General features: G+C 46.1%; 1 protein-coding gene across 1 annotated transcript; it reads right to left on the bottom strand.

Annotated features, from left to right (window-relative positions):
- Positions 1-1,745: 1,745 nt before the first annotated feature.
- Positions 1,746-7,532, bottom strand: LOC104282568 (probable G-protein coupled receptor 83). Its single transcript, XM_009880671.1, has 4 exons — positions 7,151-7,532; positions 5,218-5,343; positions 2,928-3,061; positions 1,746-2,398 (listed from the first exon to the last, which is right to left on the bottom strand). The coding sequence occupies exons 1-4, from the start codon at positions 7,526-7,528 to the stop codon at positions 1,774-1,776; spliced, it is 1,263 nt and encodes a 420-aa protein (XP_009878973.1). The 5' UTR covers positions 7,529-7,532; the 3' UTR covers positions 1,746-1,773.
- Positions 7,533-17,319: the final 9,787 nt, after the last annotated feature.

Here is a 17,319-nt window from a genome sequence, read left to right on the forward strand (position 1 = left end):
TTTTCCTGCCTCCTGCCTTTTGGTTTTGTAGACTGCAGACCTGTTCCTAATGCTTAGCGTGAGTGTGCAGGTTGCACCTCATGCAAAGCAGGGTGCCAAGCAGCGATGGGTGCTGCCCGGCGGGGTGACTCCAGGAGGGACAGACTGACACGCCACGAAGGACACAGTTCTTGAGGGCTGGTAAAAGATAAAATATTATGGGAACTGAAAACAATTTAGACTTCACTCTGAAGAAATGTCGATTAACAATGTCAAAACGTGCCAATTTACAGTTTGCTTAGGAAATGTAAGGATGTGAGACATTCTTGAGGGAAAGCCTAGAGACTATAACAAAGCCCTACATATATATATCAGCAGAACAGGTACCTACTGGCCAGCATCCCTCTTGCCTCTATATACATCCTGGCAAGGCAATTCAGACTGTACCACCTCTGAGTGCTTACATACTGTTTTTATTCTTAACCACAAGGTTTTTCACAGAGTCAGTAAAGAGCCGTATTTGTGCAGCATGTTTGTGTGGACCTTACAGCCCTTATGTGAGTCTGCAACACACCGTCCCTCACACACAGAGCGGTACCCCCTACTTTCTTGCCTACAGTGAGCCTGCGCTCCCAGCGGTAGAGAAACTGGTCACAGCCCAGTTCCTATCCCTGGCCTGCCAATTGACCGCCCCTGGTTTGGAAGGTGAGGTAGGGAGATTGGTTTCTGAAGTCCACAGTCCCTGAGGGCCTCCTCTGAATGTACCCAACGGGCCGCTGCCATCCGGCCTGCGGAGCTGCCCTGAAGTCAACCAGCTTAACCTGCTGGGACCAATGGACATAACTGTCAGGTTATTAGACCCAAACTGGTGTCTCCACTGGTACAAAATCAAAAAAATGATTTTGACAGTCAACATCCGACTTCCAGTTTAGTATCTCCTATGTAGACAATAGAAATACATCAAAAAAGAAATCTGGCAGAAAGTGCAAAAATAAAAAATTCCTCTGTAACCATTTCTATTTATTGGGTGGGTGGTGGTGTTTGGTGAGCGGGCATTAGTTTAGTCCTTAGCCTAATGACAGGTGGTATATGTTTTAAGAAAGGGTTGGTTCCTCAGCTAGCTAGTGTTTGAGAATAAACTCACTTGCGTAATTTCTTTCTTGACCACAGATTGCAGTATAAGCTGTGTTTTAAGGTGACTGCTAGAAATCCTTAGAGAACAAAACAAGCCACTGAAAGAACACCTGCAAAAATGGAGTGAGCTTTTGTTGCCCTGCTTCTAACCTGCGTATAAATTTGAGAATGGCTATAAATGTTATTCATCATGAATAAGTTACAAATATATAAAAAGAAGGAATCAATACAGTGTTTCTACATGCATAAACAGCCATCTATTTTAAAACAGCGTGCATCAGTTGGCATGTGTGTAATCAGTGTAGGTGTCCTGGTTTGAGGTAAAACAGAACCAATTTTCCTTTTAGTAATTTTTACTAATTTTCCCCTTATTTGCTTAGGCTGTGAAAGATTTTGTGCGCTGTTAAATAGTTCTCTCAATTTTTGCTGACTGTTCTGAAGAAAAAGTAACTCGACATCCCTCATTCTGGAGCCCACATGTGGGCAGTCCGACTGTGGAGATTTTTGAAAACTTGACTGAAGAGGGTCCTGAACAACAATCGAGCATTGAAGTTAGCTTGCTTTGGGCAGAAGGTTGGATTAGATGGTCTCCAGCAGTTCTTGCCAACTCAGTTTTTCCCATAATTCTGCAATATGCTGCCTGGCCATCAGCTGAAGGGTTTAGCTTTCTGCCACAATTGGCTGAACACTGGATATGTCTGTCTTTGCAGAGTTCCTCTGGGAGGATACCCTGGCCTTCTGGCAGGCACTGCCTCTTTTATAATGGCAGTTCTCGACCCAGGCATGCCTAAAAGCGGGGGAGATGGACTGCAGAGCATGACTCTGGGCTGCACTCCTTCGCCGGCACACGCACAGCAAGGACTTCAACTCAGATCTGAAGTTCTCGTTCAGCCAACAGTAAATGAAGGGGTTGTAGCAAGTGCTGCTCATGGCAAACCAATGAAAGGCAAAGTACAGAGCGTTGCTGCTGTGGATGGCCCTACAGGAGATCAACACCACGTAGCAGTTCAGGGGGAACCAGCATACTGCAAACACAATCACCACCACCATCAGCATCTTCAGCGTCATCTTCTTTTTCCGTTGATGGGCATAGTATTGCTCCATGGTGAGGTCCCCAATGGCATTTCTGAGCCAGAGCTTCTTGGCCACCATGGTATACGTGATGGAGATCACAAGCAAGGGCAGGACATACAAGAGAACAAAAGTAGTCAAGTCCAAATACTTCCAGAAAAGATCAGCAGGAGGAGGGAAGCTGGGGAGGCAGACCATTCGTATTGTTCTGTTCCTGAAGATCAGAGAGAGAAAGAACTGTCAAATCCACTACCAGATGCACACAACACCTGGAGGACAGACATCTCGGACATTCCTCTGAGTTTCAGTGAAGGTACAGATAGCAGAACTCATTCAGTAACATGAGGAAGTGTCACTTTCAATAGAAAATTTTGCGTTAAGTTTGACCTTTGGCCCCAATGAAGATATTTGAAGGACATCCCCAGGAAAAGAAAAAAATAATCCATATTGACATCTGTGCCCTCTAATGGCGAAGAGCACCTCTCCTCTGCGCCTGCCTCAAATTGCAGGGCTGAATCTCTGAGCCAAAATCAACTGACAAACAAGCCTGAAAGCAATTCCATTGATTTTCACTGTGCTTTTGTGAGAAACACACCGCCTGGTCAAAGAGAAGGAAGACTTCCCTGTTTCACCATACTTTCTTTTTAATAACACGGATGGAGAGATTTGTGCCTTAGGATCTGTGGGGCTTTGATTAAGCTGCATATATCATATTAAAAAAAAGCACCATGTAAATGTCTTACCCGATATAAAATCTTGTCAAAGTCTGATAAATGGCATGAGGCAGCGAGAAGCAGCTGGCCATAACCCAGATGATAATGATGCAAATCCCTCCTTTCACCATGGACATGCGTGGCTTGAGAGGGTGCATGATAACCTGCAGAAAACAACCAATCCTGAGGATTTACAATGGTTTCAATTGACAAAAACAAGCTGCAAGCTTTAGAAAAAAAGAAGGCATCTTTGTTTTATCCATGTCCAGGAGCAAGCATTTCATGCTGATCACTGAGAAAGAAGCAAACAGCGGGTGTGCTTCCCAGGACAGCAAGGAATGCTCAGCATGGACGTTACGTGTGTCACAAGTTGAAAGCCAAGAGGCTGTTTTGGCTTGTACAATAAGGAGTGCAAAAAGTCTCCTCATTACTACAGACAAGGGCTCCAATATAGACGGCAGCCACGGGGCTCACATTTGGCATTTGGTGGACTCGCAAGACGCAGTGACAAGATGCTCGAGAACCACGGCTGAATGTAATCTTTGGCCAACATAGCACTAACAAACTTGAAGGCTGGTCTCTTTTATATTCACCATTTACCCCATGCAGTACTGGCTACAGCGTGGTGGAGTCCAGGTGGGTTTTCTGCTAACGACGGCTACTTTATCTGACAACATCTGGGTCACTCTTTCAGCTTCACATCGCGGTTCAAAGCGCTGCAGGCAGCTCTGCATCCCTCCAGTGTCAAAAGACAGAGAGGAAAGACTCATTTTACAGAACTTTGGAGAGTATGAGGAGTGGAAAATGCAGAGTTGTGCAAGTATTAAGTGTTACTGCTGGCCCAGTGCCCTGAGCAGAGAAACACGCTCAGTGTCACCCATCAGTTTGGCTTCAGAGACCATGATGGTTAGATAGCTGTTGAGCGACGTGCACTATGGATGATCATATCAGGCAATGAAACAATAGTTAAAAATAGAACTATCATGTCATCCAAATGATCTTTTGGCTGATGAAGCCTTTGGTATTTTATGCATGTCTTTTCTAGTCTCATTATAAATATCTACTTAATCGAGCTTCTGCAACTCCTCTGGAGCATCTGTCTGCTCTGGTACCTCTCAGGACTAGCAATATTTTTAGAGGCAAGTGTTGATTTCTCTTTGCTCCGTGACATCTCCTTACTTCTATTTTTATCTCCTTGGTCCATACTAGCTAATTCCAGTTCTGAGGAACCTACTCCTCTGAACTTAAAGGCAGGTATTGTGGTTGCCCTTAGTTAAACAAACACTTCTTGATACCCAGCCATGCTTTGCAATTAACCCAGAATCTACTGATTGAAATGAATCATTATCCAAATGCTTTGCTTTCAGGAGCTGTGATGTTGCACATAGAATGGGCAGACCACTAAACTTTTTGCGGTAAAAAAGACAGAAATAGATGATCTATACACAGGCGTCACTGTAATTTTCTGACACCAGATGGAGCACATCCCAGATGATCAGAGTGGAATCCATTATCGTTTTGAACTTCATCTAGCCGTGTCATTTATCATGTGAAATTGTTTTTCAGTAACAACTGTTTTCTGTGACACCAGCACTGCAAGAAAAATACACAGTCTGCCTGAGAGCACACCTTGCAGGATCTGCTCTCCTGGTCCACAGCATTTCTCGGCTTGAGCGAAAACTACAAACTGCATTATACTTCAAGGAAACCCTTTGGTTTGCACACATTGCTTGACCACCAGCGTTTTTTGGTTGAGATTCACCAAAAAAGTATGGGGGGGGGAGGAGAGGAGAATGTCTCACCTTGAACTGACTGTGGTCACACAGTTCTCACTACTTCCAGTCTTAGGCATCCCAAAATAATGGGGCAAGCCTAAAAACTGTAAGATTCTTCACAAATAAATGCTGGGATAATGTATTGGCTTGCTGGTGTTTGAATTTCAAAATATATTCCTGCTGTGCTTTCAGGGCAAAACTCCACAGAGTGGCTGAGGAGGGCAGGGACCCCTGGAGATCATCTAGCCCAGCTCCTTGTGCAAAGCGGGGCCAGCTAGAGCTGGCTGCCCAGGGCTCTTTCTGGTCAGGAATATCTCCAAGGACAGAGACTCCACAGCCTCTTTGAGCAGCCCGTTCCTGTGTTTGATCACTCTCACTGTAAAAAAACGTAGAGTTTTTGTCCACCACCATGAAAGCTAGAGTCCGCTCCGTTCCTTGACTCCAAAGACAATGCAGGTTCTCAGCTACTGGGATTTGAAGGGGGGAAAACTATATATTTAGCACCTTATTTTCTAGCAAACATAGGGGTGATTTATATCGCATACCTGATGCCGATCCAGAGCGATGGCAGCGAGGGTCAGCACAGACACATGAACGGAGCAGTACTGAACAAACCGGCTTATGTGACACATCAGCTTTCCAAACACCCAGGTACTGCTTACAAACCGCACCTGAAAACACACAGAATTGGGTTAAAACAGTGTGCATTATCTGAAGAGTAGCAAATAGGCTTCCCTGGACTATGGTCAGGAATAAAATGCATTAATATAGTTTCCTCATGCTTTGTAGAGGCATTATATTCATTTTTTTTCTGGGGAAACAGTGACTATGCAAGAAGCTTTGAAACAGAGGTGAGATTTATTATACCGAGCAATCAAATCCCTCTGAGTAGCGCTCTGTGTATGTGTGTTTGCACGTGCAGGTGCACATGTAACATGGCCCTTCTGGAAAACGTAAAGAAATCTTTGCTCAGCACTGTAGGGAAAAACAGTAACTTGCCTCCTTAAAAACACTTGCACAGCTGTCATTGTTAAGACATTTGAATTTGTGGATGCTGAAAGTTGCATGGGTTCAAAACTTAGTGAGATAAGTTCATAGAAGAAAAAATCATTGAGGGCGTTGAAATAGGGAGGTAACAGCTCTGGGTTAGGGACTGTCTGTCTGTGGAGCATCCCTGCCTACCTGCCCTGTGTCTCTGCTCCTCTGCCCGGGGTCTGCAGCTACCACCCACGCACAGAAACAGGACGTGGAGCTGGGTGGCAGGGTCTTGCTCACACGCCGATTTCTAAGCCCAACTCTCCTCTCGTCACGTTGTGTAAGATACATCAACAGCAATTTCAGAGGTGTCAATTAAGTTACACAAACAGAGAGGAAAATTTTACCCTCCTGTTGGAAAAGCAACTCACACTTCACAACCTTCCTCATTGATCTGACCTCTGCAGGTACGGGAGCCATCTCCACCTGGGCACGAAATGCAGCCGCTCTTGGGAGGGGAGGGAGGCAGGGAGCATTTAAAGCCCCCCTGAGAGTGCAGTGGCAAGGGCGGTGTGGCATTTCTTACGAGTTCCAAAGAGGTGTTACTTATTGTGGCTTTTCTGCAGAGGAGATTATTCCAAATAACGTTTTTTGTCTCACTTCCCTCTTATTCCTGACTGCGCAATATTTGTTCCACATTAATGCAACTCATTCTGGAAGCAGATTCAGCTAATTTGAAATAAAGCACATTTACTACAAAACAGCTGTCCACTCGGAAAATTAGTCAAGACTAGCTAATCTGTTTCCAGTTAATCTAATTAATTTCCCTATAGAGACAACTCGAGTAGTAATGACTGTCACTGAATGTGTAGCAATGTGTTGTTTCTTTGAAGTTGATGTAAAGCTCTTTCCTAAGTGACATTACAGTTGTTTAATTACTTGTGCCTCATGTGTGACTGTTGTGCAAATACACAAGAGGGCACTGTCCTTTCCCTGAATGGATTCCGGGATGCAAATCCCATCAGAGCAAGGCAGAGAAATCCCACCAAAGAAACAGGCTCAGTTTAAGAAAAGGTGAATTCAAACTGATAATTCAGGAACTGCCTTTGGAATGCAGAAGAAAACGCTGTGGACAGCTCTGGGCAAGGGCTGAAACAGGAATATTTGGGATGCTCTCGAACCAGAGGACTGTGTGAAATTCAGCTATACAGATAGTCCTACTTGTATGTTGCTTGTAGATTGTGATAGTGGGGCAAGAAATGAATCCCTTTAAGTCTTCCCACCTCATTCTTTTAATATATTTTTTAATGTCTTATATTACTTAGTAACTGAAAATAAGAGGGGGGGGCATGACTGCTGCTTCTCCAGGAAGAAAAGGGGGGGGGAGCGGGGGGAAAAAAGAAACTCTGCATATTAGCCCTTTACTGGCCCGTTCAATAGACATGTACAGAGCTGACAGGCACACACAGACACCAGCAAAACACAGGCAAGGCAGATGCTCACCAGCGTGAAGGGGGTGTTCAAAATGGTGATCATCACGTCTGCAACGGCTAGGTTGACAATGAAGAGGCTGGTGGCGGAGTGCATCCTTTTGTTCTTGATCACCACGTGGCACACCAGAATGTTGCCGAAGAGCGAGATGCAGATGATCACAGAGTAGGCTACTATCAGCAGCGCCTTCACCGTCCGGCTCTGGGACTCACCCTCATACTTGGTCCCGCTATCAAAGTCCCCCAGGTCCTCCAGGTCCAAATCACTGTGGAAGAAGGATTGGTTAGGGAAGCCGTACAGCGCAGAGAAGAAGTTGGTTGTGTTGTGATTCTCTGCTCTCCAGTAGGGCTTGGAGATGTACTGCAAAGGGAACCACGTGTGCCTACTCATGACTGTAACACTGCCTGCATCCCTGGGCAGGCTGCACGCTCCTCTCTGCCCTCCTTCCAAGCAGCTCAGCTGCTAAAGCCAGTGGTCGCAGGAGGGAACACACACGCTTGCATTTTAAAAATCTGCCCCGTGGCTGCAAACTACATGAAAGAGTTGATAAATGGGTCCTTCTTCCTGAGCTGACTACATGTGAGCTTTGCTCCAGGGACTCTCCAGCTGCTCTTCCTTTTTCAGTCCTGTGTGTCCTATGTACAGAAGCTGATAGCTGATTCGGATGCTGAAATATCAAAGATCCCCAAACACTTTCTCTCTGTACCTAGGAAGAAATCCTAGTGAATATTTCCTTTTGGGCGCTGTTCCGCTTCTCTCCCACAACTTCTCCTTGGAAATTTGCTTTACTGGTTTTCCACATCGTCCTTCATCTGTCAGGTCTCCATTTCCCAAGAGTTTTCAGAGCTTGTCAGAATCAGAAAAGCAAGGGCTGCCTTTCCCTTTTCTTTCCATCCTCAAAGTATCTCTGAGCTATACACTGAAGCAGCTTTGCTCAGAGGCTGAGTGGTCCCTGCTTTCCCTGTGATATATACAGCCTGCCAGATGACACACCGCATATGAAATAGCCAATAGTGTATCTCTTCCTAGTTTTCTCCTGAGGTGTATTGCAACCCCACACATAAACGATGGGAGAATCTGACGTGCAGATCTAGCAGAGCAGCAAAATACAGAGAGAGTGGATGTGCCCTGATCTTCCCTGTCTCCTCTCTCCTCTTCCTCCTTTCTGGGTACCCAGCACAGCAGCTTGTGGGGTGAAGCATCTTTACTGATTTGCAGCATCTTTCTTTCTCTCCGTTCCAGAGTTTTAGCAGACAGAGAACATGCGAGGATTTCTGCCTCCAGAGAGCTCCCAGCTTTGTGCCTGGCACTGTCCCCTTCTCGCTCCCTCGTGCCACAGAGAACAGCGTAAAAAGTGAAATGCAACCTGAAGATGAGAATATAAGTTTCAGGGTGCTGCTGGATGTCCAGGGAGACTCCTGCCACAGCTCAGCCTTCTGTGCACAGAGCCAGGAGCGGGGGAGAGCAGGAACAAAGAGCAGCAACGTGGGTGGAAATCCCTATTCTTCTCCTTCCATTCCTTTGCAAACACAGTCATTTGCGGAGCAGCCCAGGCTCCAAGCTCAGGAACGCGGATGGGAAGAGCCTTTCGGTGCTGCCTTCCCGCAGTGTCCCCCTCACCCTGGGGTGGGGGTGTCTGGCTGCACCGGGCTGCTGGGTGGGCAGGAGGGGCTGTGTGGGGAACAGGCAAGTTTGCATATGGGATGGAAGACAAAAGTTAACTAACTTCTTCATGGTTTTGACAGACTCAGCATCCCAGCATTCGTTTGGCGACGCAGAATGTCTTTTGCCATAAGTGTTCTTGTCGTATGTGTCTTCAGAGATGTCACCAGGCTTCTCTGCCCTTCTTCAGCATCCCCAGACCCATTTTCTCCTGCCCCACAGCCACCCCATACCCCTACCCCGCCCAGGGGCTGAGCTGGGTGCGCGGCGAGGTCAGAGCATGAACCAACAGGTGGGCCGTTTCATCTTTTTCTTCATTGTTTTTGTTGTGTAAGGATACCAATCAACTCAGTCAGGATATTATTTGGAGGATGGTAAATCACAAACACACCACTTACAACCGTAACGGTGGAGGGCTGTGGCACGCATGAGATCAGAGGCAGGGCTCCTGCTACCAAAGGAGAAATGGCAACCTTTTTTCTACGTGCGTCTTCTGGAGACGCTGGCTGTCAGAAATCGCTGCTGGTGGCTTGGTGGTGAATGCCACTGTGTGTATATACGTACATCTATGCACACACGCGACCTGTGTGACACGTGCAGCTGGGACCCTGCGCTGACCGGCTCCGGGGTGGGCGAGCACCCACCAGCATCTCCACAGTGGCATTGCAGAGGCTGTGGAAACAGGCAGGGCTTCATCCTGGAGCTCCTTCGCTGTGTGCTTACGTGCGCATTTCCCGATGTTCCCTTTCATTTCTTTGTCATGAGTTAGAAGGATGACTTGGCAGAGCAGCATTTAGATGCACACGCATAAATCCCACGGTTGTGAAACGCCCCGTGTGCCAAAGGCATGCTCTTCTCATACTACGGTATTCTTTGCAGAACTGATTTATTCTGTCAAAGGTTCAAACACTTAAGCAATCACATGCTGTTTTGCTGCAGTTATTATCCACTTACAAACATTCTGAGCTGCTTCTAGCAGACTTCATTTTTCATCAGGAATCATAACTTAACATTTGTGCCGGCTCCTCTAAGTCAAACCGAGAAACCACAGGAGAAATGTACTTTCTCAAACACGTTCATTTGTATTGCGCAGAGTCAACCTTCTTTTCTATGGAAGATTTTTGGCTTTCTCACTTTGACAGTCCTTGAGTCAGAAATTTTTGGAACTTTTCATTTTTGTGACATGATTTAGCATTTCCATTCTTGGTGCTTTTTTGTGTCAAAAAGAAATGTCAAATTGTTGAAATTTCAATTGAGTTGAAGACCTATTTTCTGACTAGATCTAATGTAGACTAAGTGTTGATGAGGGCCAAAGGGCTTCTTACTCTGAGGGTGGTGAGACACTGGCACAGGTTGCCCAGAGAAGCTGTGGATGCTCCAGAGGTGTTCGAGGCCAGGTTGGACTGGGCTTTGAGCAACCTGGTCTAGCGGAAGGTGTCCCTGCCCAGGGCAGGGAGGTTGGAACTGGATGATCTTTAAGGTCCCTTCCAACTCTAAACGTTCTATGATTCTATGAAAGAAATCAGAGCTGTACCATAAAAGTTCAGGTCCTTGTTTGGCCAGTAGTCTAGCAAATCTAAATACCAAAGAATCAAAGCACACACTTCAAAAAAACCCAAAAATATGTACATTTGATAGCAGTTTGACAGGTAAAATAAGAAAAGGTCTGAACTTCTCAGTTAGAATTTTCCAACACTATCACCAGATGCTAGTCACGCAGCCCAGCATTCGTAATCTGACTCAATTCCTGTCCCTGACTTTGTAATCTACCTGGGCATCACTGTGTGCATTTTTTAAATATAAACTCGCACCTCACCAGTGCAGCTAATCGGTCTCTTAGGAGAGTTGCTGGGTCTGGATCTGTAAGCTTTTAGGGATTTCATTGCACCTGGGAACATTAAAACAGCAGATTATGAGCGTTTTCATGGGTCACTGCTACGGTTCATTTTTAGACGGTGTTTCACTTGCTCTTCACCTTTCTCGCTCAGTGAAGTCTCTCACGACCAGTAACACGGGCCAGCATGGTCTTTCTGACAAAATCAGGGACTGCACCGCCTTTGCTCAGGGAGGCCAAGTCGCCTGTTAGGGCTGAGTCACTGGACTTGGTGGGTTCGTGGTACCATCCCAGTACTTGTCTGCAGGGACTTTTTCCTGTCTGACAAAGATAAGGCAAATAATTCAGCAGTCAGTTTCATTGTACAGTATGTAAAAGTGGCCATGGTCAAGGCTGCTCTCTCTTGCACCTTTATTTAAGCTAATTTTAAAGAAATGGCTTCTAAAGACATGATTCATCTTCATTACTGGGCAGTACTTAACGATGAGCCAGATCATAGTAATAATGGAGTCTTTATCACCAGGCTGTTACCACCATCTTAGTAGGTACACATATTAAAATGCTTGTCCCTGTCTGTTCCCATGAAGATGTAAAGAAAATGCTTTCATTACTGGAGTATTGAGCTTGAAAAGCTGAATAAATTTGTCCCTACAGGTCCCTGCATATTATTGTATTTCATATTTATGAGGTATATAAAGACCTCATAAGAGGGCATAAGAAAAATACTGAGAATACAAAGCCATTACATTAAACATTTTCCTAATGCAAAAGTTCCCATGATGCTCCAAAGGTGCATTTTTTGGCTTCTTTTCCGTGCCTCTGTCCGTCCTTCTCCGAGCTCCGCTGCTGGTGCTGAGCACAGGCCTCCCATGCTGGCAGGGAAAGGTCGCGAGAGCTGCTCAAGAAAAAGTGCTGCTCCAAACCTGCTCCCACTTTTGAGCCATTTCTGCTTCAGAAAACACAAAGGAATCCAGAGAGCAACCCACAGGGACACCAGCCGTGCCTCCAAGAGCATCCTCTCTCCTCCCAGGCCAGGGTCCCCAGAGGACTGTGCCGCAGGACAGAGGGAGCACACAGATTACAGCAAAACCTAAACCAAGGTTTGCTGGTGCAATAATGAGATTTCTGGCTTGAAAAGGAAAATGTCTCTGCTTTGCCCTTCAGAGTTGAAAGCAGCTGGGAGTAGATGGGAAGTTTCAGTGCTTGAGCCTTGTCCAGAGGGAGAAAATTCAACAGCTAAATTTCCCAAGTCTAAATGAGGAAAAATTCATTCAATGTGCCTGTCGCATCAGGCAGCTTTTTGAAAGATTCCTGTTCCCTAGAGCAGCTAATAGTTTACACTTTTCTGTTTTAAATACAGGTTTGATACAGCTTCTCAATCGGAGCTGTGCTGCAGGCTGCCAGCTCTGCTGGGACCGCAGCGGTGCCTTCTGCCCGGGTGGGTCGCTTGGTGCTCGGGGTGGGCTGGGGGCAGGCGGCCGCCCCCGCTCCCTCCGCCGGCACCGCAGCGATGTCGCCGCTGCAACCGCACGGCATCAGTAAACAAAGAGATAAATGAATCGTGTAATGAGAAGACGCTCAGATGATGCTCAGTGGGTGGAACGCAGTTTGTTTAGTCATTCCAAAGTAAACCTCACTAATTACTTTCAGGTCGTCCTTGAAGTGCTGTGATTTCTTTTCAGTGGAATGGAGTGCCCTGAGGTAAACAGACGCTGTACAGTTTTAGTGTCTTTTTTTCACAGAGAAAAAAAAATCCTCTGGGTGGGGAAAAACATGAAAGAAAGGTGCTGGGTACGGACTGTCTATCTGCCAAGGTACTTAATTAAATCTCCCTGAGATGGTACTTGAGCTTTTATTCTCACAGCTTTCCTGGGAGGTAGTGAAATATAATTGCTGTTTTGCAGTCAGAGGAGAGGGACAGATGATCAGAGGACCTGTGTGGGACTACCCAGGATGCTCATGCTTGAGTTAAGAGCTGAAAATTACTACTTTGGATACGCAGAATCAGCCTTCCCGCAGCGAGGACTGACATGTAAGCATCCTGTAAAAACATCCACAGTGAGTGGTGAAGAACTACATGACCCTGTGATCCAAATGCTGTATTATCATGGACCGGATGTTGCAAACATATCTAAAAGGAGCCATGCACATCACCCCATGTGTTTATCCTGAAACACCTAAAATATGCAGTTCCGCAGCCTGGAACCAGTGCAAATCTTTCTCATATTTTGTGCTAAGAGACATTTGAGTATGTTTGCCACTTTCTTTTTGCAACACCAATTTAACTCAGCACAACTCACTGTCATTTAAGTGGAGCGTGGCGCTTTGCCACCCAGACCCTCTCTGCGAGCAGGTTCCCTGTGGGCTGTCGGAGCTGGGCCACGGCTGTTCTCCATCCGCAGAGGGGCTGAGGGAGGCTGAACCCGTCAGCCACCACTCATCTCAGTCGCTTGCAGCCTTCCTCCTCTCAGCAGGACTATATGTGAAAGAAAAAGTCTCTCCATTGGATTTCTTCTCAGTGGAGTTCACGTTTGTTCGTACCAGCTCACTTGTTCCAGGGTCTTTGGAGAAGGGGATGTTATCACATTTCATTGCCAAATAAACACTTTTGCATTAGATATGTAGCACCATTTCTGGGAGGGAACTGAGCTCCAGGGGACCCCCTTTTGCTCCTTTCCTAGAGAGCAGTCTTGGTTAGATGCGTGTCCCTTACTGGGAGAGGGAGAACTTCCCAGATCGAGAGTGGGAGTCAGCTCTGGCCAGATGCCTATATAAAGCTCGGTACAAATGTACCTGACGGGTTTTCCGTGACTTCTCTAATGTATCTGCAATTATTTCTAATTCAGTGTGCCAGACACACTGCAGAGATCAGCTGTAGTACATACAGGTCATCCACAGCAAAATGCTCCAGTGAATTATAGGCACATAATTCTAAGCAGTGAGAAAGTACAAAATTATATTCTAAAATTTCATGTTATTTCCTATTTCCTGTGACTATCAAATGGCTGTAAAGTAAAAACAAGACAAAGTAAGCAAGGGACATGCTATCAGTTCAGGACATGAAATCTGACATATGCTAATCCTGAAGATTTGCTCTTGACAGGGAAGACTTGATTGGTAGTGAAGACAAGACATACAGAGGAGGCAATCATCGGCGATGCGGCAGCTGCTGATCATATTCCATCAGGAGGTGGAAATGAGCACTGCCAGGTTCAGGTAATGTGACTTTATTCCTTTGTAGAGGATTCAATACCGGGAGAAAAAGCCAGACAGGCTGTTCTCTAGACAAGTCCCATTGGCAGAAGTCACTGAATTGCTGTGGAAGCTTCTGTCGTGCCTTTTTTTCCTTAGTTTGAAGAAAACTCCTCTGGGAGGACAGGAAGATGCACTCGGCTAAAAACGGCCCTGAAGTTGCTGAAAAATAACAAAAAAACCCCCACATTAATCAGATTTTAGTGGCAGCTACAAATGTGCAAATAGGAACTGAGTGCCCTGTTCCTTTAATAAGTGATGCAGAAGATAAAATATTATTTGAAAGGAAAAGTGAAATAAGGAGCCTTGAAATGCTTCTGAAGACTCCCTGCAGGCAGGGATGACATGAGCCTTGAAATACACAGTCGCAAAACTCACCCTTGAACAACAGCTTTCTTTTTCAGAAGGTGTCTGGAGAATAGGTGGTGCTCTGCAGGTCATATTTGTGTTCCAAAAATGAAAGCCAGGACATAAATGTAATCGATGCCAATGTGAAATTTTAGCTATGTACAATAATTTTTACCACATTGAATTAAAAAAAAATAATTAAAAAAAATATCTTTCTTTCCTTAGGAAGCCAGTATTTCTCTACAAAACCAAAATTTTCAACTTCAGCCTCTCAAGCCAGACTACAGTTACTGAGTGCGGCTGCTGCCAGCTCACGAGGGTGGTGCTGCGGAGCCGGAGGAGGCAAATGACTTCGGAGGACACAGCCCTGTGCAGGGAGCACATCTTTCAGGAAGGAAAGTCCTGGTAGAAAAACAGTGAGAAGCAGAAAACGGCCTTGTCTCAGGTATGTGGAAGTTAGGTTTGGAAGAAGCTCACCCTGAGACAGCATTCCTTACCTTCACCTGACCAGCACTCACCTACTCTACGGCATCCTTTTGCATATCTTCTAGCCCAGGCATCTCCCACTGGATTCTTTTGCCCTTATAATATTCACAGTCTCTTTCAAAGGATCTTACTCATTCTGGGATAGTTTATTTCTTGGGGGTTTTTTGGTGGGTTTTTTTTTTTTTTTTACATTTGTTCCGATATCTCAGTGCTTCAGGGGCTAAGTTTTTGAAACACAGATGACTGTTCCAGCTTGGGTTAGTTTGCATTCATATGATGAAAAACATTTCTCGCATTCAGTCCCTTCTCTCTTTTCAACTGCATTCAGCTCTGCTCCAAGAAAAGCAGAGTTAGCCAATGCTTTATTTTCTCTCCTTAACATTATTGCCACATCCCCAGCTGTGCTTACTAAAATTCCTGGCTTTCCAAAAAAAAAAATAAAAAATCTACATCTACTATTTCCTTTAAAGGCTACATACTGTGTTCACATTCCTGAATGATCTATGAAGGCCAGATCTCTTCTCAACATCCACAAATTCAGGGGTAAAGACACCACGCACTCTGGAAGGCAAACCTCGGTCTTTTGCAAACTGACACACGGAGCCGAGGGCACCGTCGGGAGGAGGAAAAGCCCTTTCCCAAGAGCCGTCTCTGACTCTCCATGTGCCAAATGGCTCGTTGGCAAGCCGCAAGCTTTAACTCAGTGTTTTTTACTTTGGTGCTCAACAACTGAGCAGTAAAAAAGGGCCTGTTAGCTGGACAAAAATTTGGCAGGACATTTCCATAAGTGCCCTTCTGCTTTGCCCTGCAGTGGGGAGCACGGGGGCAGCCGGGTGGGGGTGGGGGGCAGCTGGTTTTAAGAGGTTGTTGACCTTCTCCCAGCTAAATTTTACCATCTTCCACCCTGTGCCTAGGCATGTCTTTATGGAGGTGTAAATCGATTGCAGGAATCAAAATAAGATTTACAGCTTCACTTTGGCATCTGATCAAAGGTTTATGGTTTTAACAACCTGTTTCTCACACCGATGAGTTTCAGAGTGCAGCCCAACCATAGCCGCACAGAAAAAGATGTTACTATGGTACAAGAATGAGCTGAAACCTCCCCAAATTTCTTTGTTATGTAAATTACACAGCTGCTACCTTCTCTCTACAGTATCCTAGCTTCCCTCTTTTTTGCCTCCGGGAGCCTCCTGCCTCTTTTTCCTCGTTTTGGGGGGAAAGCCAGGTGGGTGGCATCAGTCAGAGAAACCGAGAGAGTTAGGAAAAGCTAAAATGCAGAGCCTAAAATGCATTTACTTGTTTTTGGCTTTCGGTAGTACGGCAGGAGGTGTTTTCAGAGCAGTTGTCCCTGGGTGAGAGCAGGGAAGATGTATTTGCCACACGTCTCGGGGGACAGGAGCCGGCAGCCCCCCTGCCCTGCAGCCTGGGGCTCATCCCACAGCTCCCACCAGGCAGTTCCCATCCCGAACCATCCGGGCTTCCCCGGAGCAATAGTCCTGCTCGGGAGCCACTGCGGGCTCCTTGCACTGCGCAGCAAAGCGCAGGTGGCAGCAAGCATTTGTCTTAGGTGAAAGGTGTCCAGGTGAAACTTGTATTTGAAAGAAAATGGGGGAAAAAAGAAGCAGAGTGCATGTCCAGGAAAAGATGTTTGATTTAGCTAATCCTGGAGATCAAAAGATGTTAGAAAAACCACAAAACCCTCTCAAAGTACAGTTCTTCCTTTTCAGTCTTGGGTTTCTTTTCTCGGTCTGTCTCCTGCCGTAGAGGTCAGGTGCGTGGCACCAGGACACGGCGCTGTGGCACTGTCCCCTGACCTGGGACAGCCCTGGTGGCAGCCCCCCTGCCCCACCTGCACTCCAAGGCCAAAGCTAGAGTTAGCTTGAAGCTGATAAAGTGGATTTTCAAGGATGGTGACTGAGCTAAGGCAGTCCTTAAAACCAGAAATATTTTCACAGCATGCAGAAAGCAGTGAAGTCTTTCACCTGGAGTCCTGAGCTTTGTTTCCCCTGACCCAATTGGTTTCATGTAAGTGACATCCAGGAGCTTCTCTTCAGACAGACATCTTCTCAGCTGCAGTCCTTGCTCTTTAACGAGCAAGTTATTCCAGCAGCCCTCCTCACTCCCTCATCCTCACACAGGTGGGACAAACTAAACCCCGCACTGCCCACATCGTCCCTCCCACTCTGAGAGGGACCAGGGTCTGAGACCCCGACAGCAGCTCTGTCACCTGGGGAGCAGCAGGAGGGAGGTGACTCACAGCTCACTAGCAGTGTCAATTCCAATTAGCTGAGCTGTGATGATTTCGTTGTTTTTTTCGATAATCTTTATTAAATTGTAAGTGATAACTTATTAAGTATACTGGGATAAATTAGCCTCTTTTTATTTATCACTGATTACTCTAAGGTAGAGCCTGCAGTTCTGAATATAGCAGTCCTGTTTTTCCCACCCAAGGCAGGAGATGCTTTGGTGCTGCCCTGAATTGGGGAACTTAAGCAGAAGCACTGGGTAAGCAGTGACTGCAGCTGTACCAGGAACTTCACAGACAGACAGACAGACATCCACAAGCAGCCTGGAATCTGCTTTTCCTGCCCCTGGGTGA

Source organism: Charadrius vociferus, unplaced genomic scaffold, assembly GCF_000708025.1.
Source record: "Charadrius vociferus isolate BGI_N301 unplaced genomic scaffold, ASM70802v2 scaffold473, whole genome shotgun sequence".
Lineage (NCBI taxonomy): Eukaryota > Metazoa > Chordata > Aves > Charadriiformes > Charadriidae > Charadrius > Charadrius vociferus.

What these genes read in the sequence shown, in the direction of transcription:
- LOC104282568 (XM_009880671.1), bottom strand. Translation starts at nt 7,528, where the DNA reads ATGAGTAGGCACACGTGGTTCCCTTTGCAGTACATCTCCAAGCCCTAC. An exon ending in TCGCTCTGGATCGGCATCAG is followed by an intron (nt 3,062 to 5,217) that starts GTATGCGATATA and finishes TGTTTTCTGCAG; the next exon opens with GTTATCATGCACCCTCTCAA. An exon ending in TTGACAAGATTTTATATCGG is followed by an intron (nt 2,399 to 2,927) that starts GTAAGACATTTA and finishes TCTGATCTTCAG; the next exon opens with GAACAGAACAATACGAATGG.